The sequence below is a fragment of the Bos indicus genome, chromosome 18, assembly GCF_029378745.1.
Source record: "Bos indicus isolate NIAB-ARS_2022 breed Sahiwal x Tharparkar chromosome 18, NIAB-ARS_B.indTharparkar_mat_pri_1.0, whole genome shotgun sequence".
NCBI lineage: Eukaryota > Metazoa > Chordata > Mammalia > Artiodactyla > Bovidae > Bos > Bos indicus.
The window spans coordinates 9051365-9068110 of NC_091777.1; the positions used below are offsets into that span (position 1 = coordinate 9051365).

Genomic DNA, 16746 nt, shown 5'->3' on the forward strand with positions numbered 1-16746 from the left:
CCCAGGTCCCCTGCGTGGAAGCACAGAGTTCTAACCACTGGACTGCCTGGGAATTCCCAAAGGAACATTGTTTTTTGATAAAAATGAGGCGTTTTGAATGCTAATGCCACTTCTCGTATCCCTTAACCTAACACGGCAGTCCATTTGAGTAGGTATTGATCAAATGGTTGATTGAAGTATGTAATCGATATTCAGTGTTGTATTAGGTTCAGGTGTGTAGCAAAGTGATTATTATAGATTTCATATATATATGTAGTATTTGTTTTTCTGCAAATATTTGAGTATTTTTTACATATCTGTTCTTATAGCCTAGAAATAAACCTTAAAAATGGTTAAATGAAGAATTAAGTCATATTTAAATGTTGAAGAAAGGGTCTCTAGACAGACTGGCTGAGAAATCATGAAAATTTTAAAAGGTAGATGAGATAGAAAAAGACAGTCATGAAGACACGCACAGAGAAAACAATCCCATCATTCATAAAAGGCTTCAAATTAAGTGACTATGATACTGCGTCGTCTACTTGTAGACATACTGAATAAAGAAGTCCTCAAAATGCTAAAAGAACCCCAGGATAATAGGTGTTTTAAAGGAAACATCTCACAGGGGCTCTAGTTCAGTGAAACCACCATAAATGGCTACAAAAGTGGGAAAGACAAGTCCCTGGGGTGACGCCAGGCAGGAGTCTTGGGCCTCAGAGTTGATGGAGCAGAGATTTTGAGGGGAGACCTAATGCTGATCTTACTTTGTAGAAATGGACTCGGCACTACTGTGCTGTTGCTGATGCCAAGCTGTCCTTCAGCGATGACATTGAACAGACTGTGGAAGAGGAGCTGCCCCTGGTAGGTGGAGACCTCCTATACTGCTCCTCTCATCCGGTTCAGGCCTGGATATGCTCAGCCCATCCATGGAGCTGCCTCTTTGGGTACCAAGGCTTGCCTGGCTCTTCTCTGATTGGTTGGCTGGCCCATGTGCTTAGCCAATGAGGCGTAAGAGTCTTTCCTGCTCTCTGAAAGGCTTGATTGGCCTGTGCTACCTGGGGAGGATGAGAACATTTGATGCTCTGTTCAGCCCCACTTACTGACTTAGTTCCTGGCTTTCCTGCCCTCTGTCCCTGGGCTGCTGACCGTCCTTAGTGCTGTTCCTTGAGTGCAGCCCCCAGGGTATTGTAGCTTTCAGACTTCCTGTACGATAGAGTTGAGGCTGTACTGGGCCGTGACTCAGGAGGCCACCTCAAATGGGGCTGTCAGGAGTAGGTGGCTGGCGGGGGCAGGGCAGTAGAGGCTGGCTTCCCAGACCTCTTGGGGTGAAGGCAAGCTGAGGCCATCCTTGGCGTGTTACCCAGTCCCCTGAAGCAGCGTGCACAGATGGACCAGTCTGGTGATGCTGGTCCTGGTTTTCAGAAGCCTCTCCTCTCTTTGTGGCCCAGGATATACCCCCAACAGAGCTGCATTTTGGGGAGAAGTGGTTCCACAAGAAGGTGGAGAAGAGGACAAGTGCCGAGAAGCTGCTACAGGAATACTGCGCCGAGACAGGGGGCAAGGATGGGACCTTCTTGGTGCGGGAGAGTGAGACCTTCCCCAACGACTACACCTTGTCCTTCTGGTAATGCCTCTCTGTCTGGGCCATGCCCACCTTCTCCCCACAGCTGGTGGGATCGAGGGGCCATGTGGCAAGTGGTACCAGCTTAGGCTGGATTTGGGTGGAGCTGAGCTAGAAACTGAGGCTTCCCTGGTGGCTCAATGGTAAAGAATCTGCCTGCAGTGCAGGAACCACAGAAGACACGGGTTTGATCCCTGGGTCAGGAAGATCCCCTGGAGAAGGGAATGGCTACCCACTCCAGTACTCTTGCCTGGGAAATTCCATGGACAGAGGAACCTGGCGGGCTGCATAGGGTCACAAAGAGTCGGACACGACTGAAGTGGCTTAGCAAGCATGCGTGGGCTAGAAACCCAGACTTCATTTAGTGAGTTTTGGGGGGCAAGACTTGGGTTGAGTGAGGCCCCCGAAATGTAGTCATCAACATCAGTGCAATATCAAATATTGTAAAGTAACCTTACAGAACTGTGGTGAGGCTGTAGTGAGCTCATCTACGTTAATTCATTAAAAGATACTTATTTTGGGGGTACTTGTTCAGTGCTAGGCACAGTGACTTAGCAGTGACCAGCCAGACACGGTCCCTGTCCTCTTGGAAATTAGGGTCTGAGAATGGAGATGGACAGTGAAAAAGGAATCACGCAAATAATACATAATTCTAGTTGTGACAAGTGCAATGAAAAAAATGCAGGACGTTATGAACTTCAGTGAGAGCGGGATCTGGTGTGATGTTGGGAGGAATCAGGGAAGACTTCCTGGTTTTCAGAAGCCTCTCCTCTCTTTGTGGCTCGGGATATACCCCCCGCAGAGCTGCATTTTGGGATTTATTCAGTGGATTTTAAATACCACTGAAAGAAGTGGTATTTAAATTGAGACCCGAAGGATAAAAGTTCTAATATTAACAGCATACAAATAACAGTGAGAGCTAACACCGGCAAGATGCTTACCATGTACCGGGAGCACTCCAGGCACGTTCTCTGTGTGTGTGAGGTCTTGTTTCATCCTCAGGACGTCTCTGTGAGGTAGATACTGCCATTATGCTTGTTGGACCACTAGGGAGGCTCAGAGGGGACAAGTCACTTGTTCAGGGTCGCTTAGCTCATCAGTGGCAGAGTCAGGATTGGAACCCGGGCTGTCTGGCTCCAGAGGAGCAGTGATGTAGGTGAAGGGGACAGCAGGCAGAGGAAGTAGGTGGAATGTTCTGGAATCCAGGCTCAAGGAGTAGCTTGTGTGGAAGCCCTGGTGGGTTCAAAGAGCAGAGGGAGGCCTGTGTGGCCACACAGGGTGTCCACCCTGGGGGCCGCGGCGGCAGCTCTGGCCCCTGCGTCCTCTGCTGCCCCGGGTGCAGGAGGAGCCCGCTGGGCTGGCTTTGACAGGGTCCCTCTCCCCACAGGCGGTCGGGCCGCGTGCAGCACTGCCGGATCCGCTCCACCATGGAGGGCGGGACCATGAAGTACTACCTGACCGACAACCTCATGTTCACCAGCATCTACGCCCTCATCCAGCACTACCGAGAGACACACCTGCGCTGCGCCGAGTTCGAGCTCCGGCTGACCGACCCCGTGCCCAACCCCAACCCGCACGAGTCCAAGCCGTACGTGTGCCCGTGCTCTGGGGGCGCGAGTCGGAAATGCCAGCCTTGCGGGTGGGCTGGGCCCTGCGTTCGCACGAGGCTCCTCACCTGGGCCCACCAGGGTCTCGCTGAGTTCCCCAGGATGGCCGCTGTCCAGAAACCTGCTGCCCGTTCCTCCCACCTCTCCCTCCGCCCCTCCCATCCTTTCTTCTGCTTTGTCTTCAGAGTCCCGAGGTCTTGGGCTTTGATTTTTCAGAGACTAATTCTGACCTGGTGTTACCGTTCTACTCGTCAGAGCTCATTCCTGTTAGTCTGAAAGCAAAAAAAAAAAAAATTGTAAAGAGAATATCGGTTAGGCCTTGTAAAAGGTTAACTAGTTCTGAAAAGAAAAGAGTAATTTTTAAGTAGAAGCCTGCTCAAGTGCACCTTTCTGAGGAAGCCATATAGCTGTGACAACTTGGGGATTTTTACTTTTCTTGTTTATATTCAAGTGGATGGCCTTAAAATGTGCTGTTTTGCATTTTTAAAATTAACTCCCAGCCCCTCTAAAACCCCGCTCTGTGTGTTTTCTGCCTCTGATTTTCTGAGGCACTGCAGTGGCTGTGTCATGCTCTGATGCTTAGGTCAGTGGTCTGGGAGGGGGTAAAAGATTTAAGTTGATTTATTCTCTTGTGCTCCAAGCAGACTCCCTACACAAATGCTTCACCCAAGCTGTGTCTGGGTGATTGTTTTCAAAGTCGCCATCTCTAGAGGGGATTTCGGGTAGGGAGGCCTGCTGTGTAATTTCCGTGGTGGGCTCCAGGGTCGTATTTCAGGCCTCCCGGGGACCCACCATGTCCTCCTCCACTGCTGGTCTTAGCAGCCTCTCCCCTGGCCATTTCCCCGGGCCTGTGCTGCAGGTGGTACTACGATGGGCTGAGCCGCGGAGAAGCGGAGGACATGCTGATGCGGATCCCCCGGGACGGGGCCTTCCTGATCCGGAAGCGGGAAGGTACCGACTCCTACGCCATCACCTTCAGGTAAGTATCTGGGCTACAGCCACTTCTCACTCTGCAGGGGCACCTGGGCAGGGCATGTGGGAGGAGAAAGCGGGAACTGCAGGTGGGCGCTGAGCCTGGTGTCCTCTGTCCAGAGTGTCAGCTGTGATGGGGACGGTAATAGTAACAGTGAGAGCAAGAGCAGACGCTGATGTGTGCTTTCAGCATGCCGGGCACTGCTCTGCATTCCCGAGAGTAATGTGCTTTACATGAGTTCATTTAATCTTCCCCAAACTCTATGGGGTGAGCGTGACCCATACCCCTACTTTCTGGAGGAGGAAACTGAGGCACAGGGCGATGGAACAACCTGCTGAAAACATGCAGCCTGTTAGTGGTGGAGCTGGAGTTTGCACCCCAGCAGCGCTGGCAACCCAGATGGGTGGTGATGCAGCTCCGGTCTCCTCCCATCCGCCGTTGCCGCTGACTGTCAGTGGGCAGGCCGTGTGGACCAGCCGTCTCAGGGCCGTGGTTCTCTGTGTTAAGTCTACCCCAAGACACCTGAGTCCTCCAGTTTCCACCGAAAGCAGTATGAGGGAGGGTCAGACCCCATTCATCAAACTGCCCCTCCATCTCCCCATCTGCAGGCTCCCCTGCCTGTTCTTGGTGATGGTAGTGGAGTCCTGGGTGCCAAAGACTGAGTTCCCAGGTGATGTTCCAGACACTGGGCTGCCTTCAGGGCCTTACCTATTTATTTTTATTTATTTATTTTTTAATTAATTTTTTTTCAAATACTTTAAAAAGTATTTATTCATTTATTTAGCTTTGCCAAGTCTTAGTTGCAGTATGTGGGATCTAGTTCCCTGACCAGGGATTGAACTCAGGGTATCTGCATTGGGAGTGCAGAGTCTTAGCCACTGAAGTCCAGGGAAGTCCCTTCAAATACTCTTTTGACCTCACTGCATGGCATGTGGGATCTTGGTTGCCTGACCAGGGATCAAACCTGTGCCCCTTGCGTTGGAAGTGTGGAGCCTGTCCACTGGGGCACCGGGGAAGTCCCAGCACGTCTGTCTGTCTGGTGCCCTGGGATGCGTGACTGGCTGTTTGTGGGCTTGTGTGGCTGTCACCCGGCTGCGGGATGTCAGCCCCGCGTGCTCTCCCCCCAGGGCCAGGGGCAAGGTGAAGCACTGTCGCATCAACCGAGACGGCCGGCACTTCGTGCTGGGCACCTCCGCCTACTTCGAGAGCCTCGTGGAGCTGGTCAGTTACTACGAGAAGCACGCGCTCTACCGGAAGATGAAGCTGCGCTACCCCGTGACCCCCGAGCTCCTGGAGCGCTACAACACGGTGGGTGGCGGGCCCACCCGGGCGCGGCGGGATAGCCCGTCGGAGGTTACATTCACCCGTTGGTTCATGGAGCAGACCTTTATGGAGCACGTACGTGCGGCCCACACGCTCTGGGTCCAAAACTGCAGAGAGGACCCAGACTCTGCCCCGGTGCTCTTACAGCCAGTGTAGGTGAGACAGGCGACTCAGGAAGTGAAGAACCATCGGAGCACGTGCCAGCCGATAGGAGGATAGGTGCTACAGAGGACAGCACGCTGAGCCGGCCGGATAAGTGGGTAGACGATGGGAAAGGGGCTGCAGTTCTCAGGGGTGCTCGGCAGGGGCTTGCTGACTAGGAGACGTGGGCAGACACTACGGGAAGTGGAGGAGACAGCCTGCAGCTGTGAGGAGGAAGGAAGAGCAGTCAGTGCAAAGGTCCTGAGGTGAGAGCGTGCATGGAGGCAAAGAGGAGACGCTGGTATGGCTGGACCTGAGTGCTCCAGGGTTGGGGCAGAACTAAATAAGGATGGAACTGCATGGCGTGGGGCCACACACAGCGGCTTTTATTCGGAGCCATTGGAGGGTTCTTCTATTTTTTGGGGGGCCATGCCATGCAGCACGCAGGATCTTAGTTCCCTGACCAGGGATCAGACCTGCAGCCCCTGCGGTGGAAGTGGTATCTGGACCACCAGGGAAGTCCCTGCTGTGGGGTTCTGAGCGGTGAAGGGAGCCAATCTGATTACCATGTCCCAGTTCCTATCAGGTAGATTCAGTACGTTATTGAAAGGAGATCATGCACTGTCAGGGACCGCGTGTGGGAGAGCACAGTGGAGCACCGTCAGCCCTAGGCACATTCAGGTTCTAGAAGGGGGAGTGGGTGACACATAGCCACGTAAATACGATGCCCCTGGGCAGGCTAGAACAGGATGGGGCGCTGTGGGGTGGGCACTGCATTAGATGGGGGCCAGAGAGCTGGGAGCGGGCCTCCTGCAGAGTGTGGGAAGGCAGCCGGGGGGCAGTGGGGGCAGGTGGGTGCAGGACTGCACTGTGGGCTGGGGCTGCAGCCCAGTGGGGGCCTGGGAAGGGCAGGAGGGGTCTCCAGTGTGCGCTGGTGAAGCTCTACCGCCCTGCTTTGTGGCATTTGCCACTCTCTGTGCTCTGAGTACTCCCGCGGTGGCCAGTTTCAAGCTGCCGGCATTGAATGTGGGTCAGGAAGGGTGGTGAGCTTGCTCCAGGACACCGGTGCCTCTCAGGGCTTGTGTTTTGACAAAGGAGGATGGCGCCTGGCATGGGGTAGGCCCGCGCTGGGGCCTCTCTGATCCTGGGGTAAGATTTCCAAGTTTTGGGGAACTTCTTAATAGCTTCTTACTGGCTCGACCTATAAGGTGAGTAAACTGAGGCTTCAGCTCTTCTGCTAGAGGGCAGGAAACCATGAGGATGCCTAGAATCCTCATTCTAAGTGAGGGCTGTCCCGGGAGCTCGAATGACTCCATTTATTTTTCTCTCTTCTTTTACAGGAAAGAGATATAAACTCCCTCTACGATGTCAGCAGGATGTATGTGGATCCCAGTGAAATCAATCCTTCAATGGTACAGCACACACTTCCGATTCACACTGTTACTTAGTCACTAGACTGACACGGGTCTTGCCGGTAGTTCAGTGGTAAAGAAATTGGCTGCCAATGCAGGAGATGCGGGTTCAATCCCTGGGTCAGGAAGATCCCCTGGAGAAGGAAATGGCAACCCACTCCAGTATTCTTGCCTGGACAATACCATAGACAGAGGAACCGGTTGGGCTACAGTCCATGGGGTCGCAGAAGAGCTGGACACGACTTAGCGATTAAACAAAAACAAACAGATCGACATAGGGTCTACCCCCAGTTAAAAGAGGGCAAGGGAATGTTTTGGAAACTCGGCCAAAGAATTCTTGGAGGGGAGAAGAAATGACGACTGACAATGTGACATCTAGTTTCAGGGAAGAGGTTAATAGAATTCCATCCAGATGTGACTGAGCCTTGCTAAAATTCTGAAGTTTGATGAACCACCTTTGGGTCCAACAGCTTCTAATTAAAAGTCTTTCAAATGTTCCTTGCTCACTGACTGAGCCTGTGGTGTTTATAAATTCCATTTGGTTCAGCGACCCCTCTGCCGTGGGCACGCTATCTCGTATTCCCACCCTGGCTGCTGAGTCATTTCATGCAGGTAGGGCTGGATTTGACTGTGAGCCTGAAGCTCCCGGTTTCATCTTAAATTTAGCTGGAGCCTGCAGAGGAGCAGTGCTGGCGAGTTTTCCATTTGGCTGGGCCGTCTCGTCTGGGATTAGTGTACAGTTCTCAGTTTGGAAGGGACACCCTGCTGGTGTGCTCTGTAAAAATCCAGAGATTTTCTTTTAAACTTATAATCCTTGGCCAGTGGAAATCCCTTTCAGCAAGCACTGAAGTCTTGAAAAATTGTGGGTGCATGGAACTGGGTGTGAAGTGCATTAGGGGACTTAGCCAAATAGGGGGAAAAAAAACATTTATTAGAACTGACAGATGCTTTGGTTATGAGAGTGACACGGCCTCACGTCAGGCAGATGTCCGGGGATGGTGGAGATCATGGTAAACTGAGGACACGCCTCATCTCGAGAGTGGCCACCCCTGTCAGCAGCTGCCATTTCAGAGCCCAGGCGGGGTCTTCTCATTTCTCAAGACAAGCCAGTAATCTGGATGTTTGATGTGAAATCTCCCCATTGTTAAACCCTGGTCACTATGCCAAGGTATCTGGAGGAAGTCTCCCTATAGTCAGTGAGCCAAGTAAAACACGATCGTATGAGGAGTTTGAGTGCAAGCTGCCAGACCATGGCGAGTACCTCAAAATACAATTATTATTCTTGTGATTGAAGAATGATGTAACACTGAAAAGGGAAACACATTAAAAGCAGGGAAAACAATCCGCCCTGGGCTCAGCATCCTGACGCAGTAGCCATCTGCAGCTGTGGCGTTCCATCCCCTCTGGTCCTTGTCCGCGGGGAGATGTGTTTTACGGTCCCCACCCCAGCACCTGCCATTTCTAGTCTTTGTTCACCTGCCACTCGGCCATGAGTGAGTTTCTTCACTGCTGATCTACTTCATGACCATTTTTTGTTGAACCTGGTAGGCCATGCAGTTTCGATGCAGTACCTGGACTGGGTACCTGGACAGGGAAGCCTAGCAGCGTGTTGCAGTCCATGGGGTTGCAGAGTCTGACATGACTGAGCAACTGAACTGAACCTGGACTGGAATTGTAACTTAGAGAATATTTTTTATGCTGTAGAATATTCTAGGTGACTGGGCCCTTTAGCTGTGTCTCCATCAATGGCCATTTGGGTTTTCTTTAGGTGGTGCTCTTCTCGTTAACGCTAAAATGAATTTCTTCACCTGTGAGGTTTTGTATCTTTCACTTTATGTCCTTTGGGTGAGTGCTTAGGACTGGAGTGACGAGGTCAGTAATAACAGGTAACACATATTGATGACCGCATAGCGAGCATTGAGCTAAGTGCCTGACGGCTCAAGAGTCCTCTAACAGCCCCAGGCATTAAGCACCATTTTTGTGCCCATTGTACAGATGAGACAACTGTGCATAGTAGTTTAATGATGATGTAAGTGTGGAGCGAGGATTTGGCTGCTCCCAGACACGCACTTGTGGCCACTCTGCAGTGCCACACGCCTGTGTGCTCATGCGATGGGTGGCTCATTTCTCTAGTCCATGAGGGGCGTGGCATGAGGACCTCTCCTGCCATCCGTCAGGCTGGAGACTTCCTCTTCGTAGACGGCACTATGTGCCACCCTCTCTGCCACTGGCTGTACCTTCCTCATGGCCTTGGAGTCTGGCAGTGACCTGTAGAGTTTCATGGGGAAGGAGACAACTCTGGTCTCTGTGTCCGGTCTGCCCTTGAAGCAGGATGCGCAGGAGAGCTGGCTGTGTTTGCAGGTTGAGGAGTCCAGGTCAAAAGCTCCGGTTGGAGTTCCCATGGCAAAGCTCACAGAACCCACACTGGAAGCATCACAGACTATGGTGGTAACTCATATTAATGGAGTCTTCCTCTGCTCAGCCACTTGCCAGCTGGTTGACTTTGGCCAAGGATGCTTCATCTCTCTGGACCTCTATTTCCTCATCTGTAAAATGGGGTACCATCTCTACTCCCTGCCTGTTAGGATTATGAGGATTAGAGGAGATACTGTAGGTAAAAGGCCTAAAACAGGGCTCTGACTGTAGGAAGAACTTAAGAAATGCTCGCTGTCGTCGTTTTTATCCTTGCGTGTGTTATCTCACTCAATAGTCTCAATGAGCCTGTGAAGTATGTGGTGTTTTAATTCCTGTTTCACAGATGGGGAAACAGGCTGAGAGAGCCTCAAGATTATATAGCTCTTGTACAGAAGGGGCAAACTGAGGACTTGAGCCACGTGTCTGACTCCAGAGCCCCGTGCTCCTGAGGAGCAGTTTTATGGATTCCTTGTGAAAAGCCCCGTTCCCATTTCCTTGTGTCGGAGGAGGGGAAGCTGCTGATCTAAGCAGGCTGGCAGTCTTGGAGGTTTTCCTGTTCAGCGTTTGCTTGCTGTGTGGGTGTTCATCTTGCGGTGGACTTGTGCTCGCCCAGCAGCAAATCACGGAGGAGGAGTTCCGCCCTCAGTTCTGTCTTGTTTCTGCCACTGCAGAGGCCGCACTTAATGATTTCATGGAAGAGCACCTCGGGCACTTGGAGAATGCCAGCATCCCAGGGCGTGTCAGGGCATCACCAGTGAAAATGCTGGTGAGGCTCGGGGGCCGCCAGAAACGGTGTTGAGCTTGAACTGCTGAGCGAGTTGTGAGGACTTCGGAGATGGTGGGCGTGGTTTCGCTGAAAGGCGTGTCCTTCCCGTGGAAATACCGACTCACTCTGAGGCGCCCTTCGTTGTTCAGTCGCTCAGTCGTGTCCGACTCTTTGCGACCCCATGGACTGCAGCACCCCAGGCTTCCCTGTCCTCACCATTTCCCGGAGTTTGCTCAAACTCATGTCCATTGAGTCGGTGATGCCATCCAACCATCTCATCCTGTCATCCCCTTCTCCTCCCGCCTTCGGTCTTTCCCAGCATCAGGGTCTTTTCCAACAGAGTCTGCTCTTTGCATCAGGTGGCCAACGTGTTGGAGCTTCAGCTTCAGCATCAGTCCTTCCAGTGAATATTCAGGGTTGATTTCCTTTAGGATGGACTGATTTGATGTCCTTGCTGTCTAAGGGACTCTCAAGAGTCTTCAGCATCACAGTTTGAAAGCATCAGTTCTTCAGTGCTCAGCCTTCTCGGTGGTCCAGCTCTGATATCTGTACGTGACTACTGGAAAAACCTAGGCTCTGATTTAGGCCAGTTCCCCTTGTGGCTCCCTGGCAATGCAAGCCCTTCGCCACCAGATGGCGCCATAACCCTGGACAATAAGCCGCCCTCTCTTTTGAGACGAACCAAATGTGCCAGAAAGTGCAGCCACCTCCCTCTTCTTTTGCCTGGCCTGACCCTTTACCTTCTTGTTTTCCCTGAAAGCCTCAGAGAACCGTGAAAGCTCTGTATGACTACAGGGCCAAGCAGAGTGACGAGCTGAGCTTTTGCCGCGGTGCCCTCATCCACAACGTCTCCAAGGAGCCTGGGGGCTGGTAAGGCTAAGGGGAGCTTGGCCCTTCGACCTGTCCCTTTCTAGTGGTGAGGCTCAAGCGCTGGCTGAACCCTGACCCCTTTATCTCCTGTTCTGGCCTGGCTTTGACCTGTCATGCTTTCTCTGGGAAGGTGACCGATACATGCTCTCCTTGCAAAAGTGGGTAAAGAGCAATAGCAATTATGATAATGTCATTTATTAATATATATTATATTAAATATTATTTTAATTGTAATAGCAGCTGCTATTTATTGAGGTCTTACTGTGTGGCAAGCACTATGCTAATTGCTTTCATACATTATCTAAGCAAATTCTTGTCCCAGCCCTGCAGGGTTTTGACTGCGATTATCTCTGCTTTATGTGGGCTTCCTAGGTGGCACTAGTGGTAAAGAACCTGCCTCCAACACAGTCATGAGATGTGGTGGGTCCAATCCCTGGATCGGGAAGATACCGTGGAGGAGGGCATGGCAACCCACTCCAGTATTCATGCCTGGAGAATCCCGTGGGCAATAGATGCAGTGAATGAGGCTTTCCAAAGTTCAGCGACTGAAAACCACAGGCTCTTCCCATTATGCAAGCCTGTGCATTTTAAATTCAAATTCTTGTGCTATTGCGTAGCCCCATGCCCTGTGCAGTGGCCCGGACGTGGATTAAAGAGGTGCATTTAATTAAAGAGGTGCACCCAGGCCAAAGGCACCTGGATGTGTGACAGCTGAGTTATCTCTTCCCCTTTTTTTTCACCCAGGGAGAAGAATTCTCTGCCCACCCATAGGTTCCCTCAGCAGGTGGTTTCATGGGATGGTTCCTATCTTAGAGCAGTAAGGATTGTTAGTAAGGATTGATGACCACGAGCCCTTGCAGACTCAGGCACCTCACAAAACTGGTGCTTCTTCCTCTTGGAAGACAGCCGGACCTGACTTAGAGATCTGAATAGTGACTCACAGGGAGCAGTGCCGAGCTCCGTCTTAAGGACTTCATTTGAAAGCATTCATGTGATCCACACAGTGACCCTGTAAGGTTGCTTCTTTTCTCCCCTGCATTTCACAGGTGAGGACAGTGAGGCACAGAGAGGCAGTAACTTGTCCAGGGTCACATAGCAGCCTGAGATTTGAAGCTAGGCCTTCTGACTCAAGGGGCCACACTCTACTCACTCATGTGCTAGATCCAGAGGTTTACCAGTTTTGTTTTGTTTTGTTTTGAATTTGGAGAACACCCTCTTAACAAACCCACTGCTTACCTGGATCCGCAGAGGGTTTTGTCTCAAGATGGGTTGAGAGACTGGAGTGAGTGCTGTTGGCGAGGGACTGGGGTAAACCGTAGGCCTTCCTGAGGCACCCTCCTTGCTTACCCTCCCCCTGGTCTCAGTGTCGCCACCTAGTGGGATGCCTGACTCGAACCACATTTTTGCATCCTTCCAGATTAGAGGACCACATCGTTTTTGTTTAAACCGGGATGCATTTGAGAGTGAAGGGAAGGTATAGTTAATAATTACACCTGGGCCGCAGGTGTCAACTACCCAGTTCTGGGCACATGGTCCATACAATTGCCCATACAGCCAGACTTTGCTGGAGATGCGGCTGGAGAAATGAAGGTTGAAAAGAGTATGTGACAGGGGCTCACAGCTGGCAGTTCTGTTTCCACCAGGCCGTGGGACAGTCAGTCCTCTCTGCTTATTCAGGTCAGCAAACATTTGTTAACACATTATTGACCAGGGACTTTTTGCAGAAACTAATGCCTGTGGAGTTAATATGTTTCCAGTCAGTAATGTGTTAAGCACCCCGAGTGTAGATTTGATTAAGACTGAGGAAGGTCACATGTAGAAGGGAAACTGATAGGTAACTGTAAGTTAATGTAAGGTGTGGACTGCTTTGACAGCTGTGGGGAAAGATGCCGAGGAGCAGAGAGGAAGAGCTCTCAGCCTGGTGGCAGTCAGGGAAGGCTCCTTGGAAGAGGAAGACCCCGGCTGAGTCTTACACTGTTAGGTGGTTCTATAGAGGGCATCGGGTACGGCAGAGAAGGTAGACAGGCATGGCGGGGCCATGTGGGGAGTGGGCCACAGACGGTCTGGAATGAATATCAGGTTCAAGTCAGAGAGAGGCAGGAGTTGAGGTCCCTGGGTTAGAGCATTACGATGGCCAGGCTACACAGTTTTGGCTTGATTTTGAAGGCCTCAGTGTGGTGGGGTCAGAAGAGCATTCTGGAAGGAGCCCCCTGGCTGCAGGAAGTGGGCCACGGGAGGGCTCAGAGAAGGATCCAGCCCAGGCATCAGACTTGGGGGTATCTTGGAGGTGCGGCCAGTTTGTTTGAATCAAGACATGTACAAAGTTGATAATGTCTCATGTTATTAGTGTTGCTACCAAGGTGGGAAGGTCAGGGGTGGGGGCACAGTTTTAGCTGAATGACAAGAACTAACACTGTGGAGTGCTTTATGTGTAAACGCAAGACGATGTTAACTCCTATGGCCCCAGTGATATCCTTAGAGGGGGACATGGGGACTGCCCCCACACCCAGATGGAGGGTCTGAGGCTCAGGACACCCCTGCGGTTGGTGGAGGAGCTGGGACTCGAGTCCAGGCCGTCTGACGGCAGACCCTCCCTTACTCCCACCCCCATCTCTACATTCACAGCCCTCCCTGAAGGGCCTGGGCCTCCGCTGGAGCCAAGCTTTTGTCTTGTGTGGTATCTGATGTCCACTTAAAGCACTGAAACTGTGGACTCAGGGGCTCTGCCAAACACGAGGGTCACGGCCAGGGGAGGGCGAGCCCCAGCAGTCACTGCGGGGGGAAACAGCAGAGGACCCTGCGGGGGGGTCAGGAATTCCTGGCCCAGTCACTGGCCCCTCCCCCCGCCCTAGCAGCAGGGAGCTAGCGAGCAGTGATGAGGGTTAACAGCGCTCGGCCGAGGCCCCCTGACAGTGCCTTCTGTGTTTCCATAGGTGGAAAGGAGACTATGGGACCAGAATCCAGCAGTACTTCCCGTCCAATTACGTCGAGGACATTTCACCAACAGAAGGGGAGGAGGTGGATAAGCAGGTGAGTCTCCATCGTTCGTTGCAGGGAGGGACCCATCGATCCTGTTCTGAGGGCTCTGCCGAGCCAGCTCCGTGGACACGTTTTTGCATATGTTGCCCTGAGCTCCAGACCAGGGACAGCAGAGGGATGGGGAAATCAGGACTGTCCCCGAGTTGTGGGTGAAAGTCACTGTGACCAGATAGTCAGGTTTAAATCAGGTTGTGCTGGGCCGGAAGGCTTTGCGTATGCAGGAGGATTCCCTCCAGAGTGAAAATGGCCAGACGGGGAATTTGTCCTTTGCTTAAACCAGCTTGCAGATGAAACACATTTAGCTTGGCCAGCCAGACGTTCAGAACGTGCTCCGTGTGAGTAAGCAAGCTGGCGCACGTGGGGGGTGAGGGGAGGCTCTTCTGGTGACATTGCAAACCTGGTTTCTGCTCACTGCCTCTTGCTCAGAAAGCTTGAAGAGCAGCTGCTTTCAAGGTGACAGCACTGCTCTGAGGCTGAAATCATAGACTTTCTTCTAAGAGAGTTGGGACAGTCTGGAAAGGCTGCATGGAGGAAGGGGCCTTTGAGCGTTAAAAGTCAAGTTAGAGTCCAACAGCGAGAGACTGGCAGGAGGGAATTCCAGGTGGGAGATACAGCCTGAGCCAAAGTGTGGTGGTGGAAACACAGTTCACTGTGCTCGGCCTGAGGCAGAGACGTGGCCCTCCCAGCTGTGTCTGCCCCATGTTGCCCTTTACCCACGGTCAGCATTAGCCTGGTGGAGGGTGGGGATGAGTCCATGCAGTGGGCAGATACACAGTTCTACCAACTTTTCAGAGACCAAGATACTCCCATCTCCTCTGGCCTCTGGGATGGTTCAGATGTGCAGTGGAAGGAAGAGCTGGCTGGTGGAGCAGAAAGCCCGGAGGCCAGACTGCAGAGCTTAGGTGTGGGTTCCGTAGGACACAGGGAGCCACAGAAGGTTCTGGAGCTGGGCTGGAAAAGGAGGCCAGTCCCATTTCATAATAACATCACAAGAAAGGGTCTAGGGTGTTTTTTTGAAACCGGATCTGCAGAAACGCCTTGAAACCTGCTCTAGACAGCACAAAGCGTGTTTTTACAGGTGGGAAATGAAACGCTGAACCTGCCGGCACCTACTCGCCGCTGGGTCCCTGTCAGCAACAGGCTTCATTATTTGGTTCTCTCCCCACGGATGTAGGGAAATGCATTTTAAACAGCTCCACAGGCATTGTCTCTGCTAAACGGTGTGCTTTGGAAACTGGTTATCTTTTTATTATTCCCGTTAAGACGAACGTGAGTTATGTCCTGTTTCTTCACAGATTATTGAAGACAATCCCTTAGGGTCCCTTTGCAGAGGAATCCTGAATCTCAACATCTATAATGTTGGTATGTGCACCCGTGGTCTCAGCCTGGATTCCCACCCAAGTCGACCCCCCCAACCCCCCACCTCCCCACCCCCCGACCCCCCACCCCCAGAGCCTGGCCTTTGGACTGCCCCAGGCAGGGGTGGGGCTTTCTAGCCTCAGCTTGAGTACTGAAGCTGAGTACTGGGCCAGGCTGGTCAATGACTTCATCTTACGTCTCATAAACTGCTATACTATTCACATCTCTACAGTGAGAAAACAGCCTGCTGCGTACATAACAGGTGCTGGACGGGCATGGGCTGCTGTTACTCCCAACACCGTCATCCTTATTTCAGGGGCCCGCCTGGGTTCCCCGGGCTTTTCTGGGAGGAGCCGAGACATCCGTGCAGTGGAGTGTGAAGTTGGGGGTGTTGGTTCTTAGCCCAGCTCTGCCTCTCAGGCCCTGCGAGACCCTGCGTCTGTCATAACTCCCCCGAGGCTGCAGCTGCCTTCAGCTCAGCTGGGCATCAGGAAGCCTGGCCTCCCCCTCGGAGCTTGGGGCAGGCCGTGGTGGCAGGGGTGTGATCTGCACAGGGCTTCCTGGGCCCTTGTAAGATGGAAGGGCTGGCGGCAGTGAGGAGAGGCTCTCGGGCAGGAAGCGGGAGCAGCTTGCTTCTCTGGGTCTTGTAAGATGGAAGGGCTGGGGGCAGTGAGGAGAGGCTCTCGGGCAGGAAGCCGGAGCAGCTCGCTTCTCGGGGGCTGCCCAGGTTTCCAGAGCTGGCTTCTGTGTCCTCTGCCCCTCCCACCTCGACCCCCACCCCACCGCAGCCCATCAGTCCATCAGCTCAGCAAGTGGGAGGACGACTCTCATTCCAGTTGACGGATGAGAAAACAAAGCCCTGTAGTGACCACGGGAGCTGCCCGAGGTTCCACTGCGATTATGGGATGGGCTGGATCCAGGACTTCCCTGGTGGCTCAGATGGTAAAGAATCTGCCTGCAATGCAGGAGACCTGGGTTCGATCCCTAGGTCGGGAAGATCCCCTGGAGAAGGAAATGGCAACCCACTCCACTATTCTTGCCTGGAGAATCCCATGGACGGAGGAGCCTGGCGGGCTACAGTCCACGGGGTTGCAAAGAGCTGGACAGGATTGAGCATCTCCACTGGATCTAGGGCATCCTGTCCTCCCTTCCCTTGCCCTTTGTATCACCCTGCGCTGCATTTTCAGAGCACAGGCCTGTGGCTCAGGGTGGTGAGTGGGGAGGGGACTCAGGTCTGAGTT

The 16746-nt window shown here is 52.6% G+C and overlaps 1 protein-coding gene across 1 annotated transcript in view; it reads left to right on the forward strand.

Annotated features, from left to right (window-relative positions):
• PLCG2 (phospholipase C gamma 2) overlaps window positions 1–16746 on the forward strand; it is a 157785-nt gene that overhangs the window by 110990 nt on the left and 30049 nt on the right. The window contains exons 16-24 of the mRNA XM_019979736.2: window positions 751–840; window positions 1428–1603; window positions 2988–3188; window positions 4067–4186; window positions 5308–5488; window positions 6985–7056; window positions 10998–11107; window positions 14041–14137; window positions 15442–15508. Of these exons, the coding sequence (XP_019835295.2) occupies window positions 751–840; window positions 1428–1603; window positions 2988–3188; window positions 4067–4186; window positions 5308–5488; window positions 6985–7056; window positions 10998–11107; window positions 14041–14137; window positions 15442–15508 (1114 nt within the window). The remainder of the gene's footprint in view (window positions 1–750; window positions 841–1427; window positions 1604–2987; window positions 3189–4066; window positions 4187–5307; window positions 5489–6984; window positions 7057–10997; window positions 11108–14040; window positions 14138–15441; window positions 15509–16746) is intronic.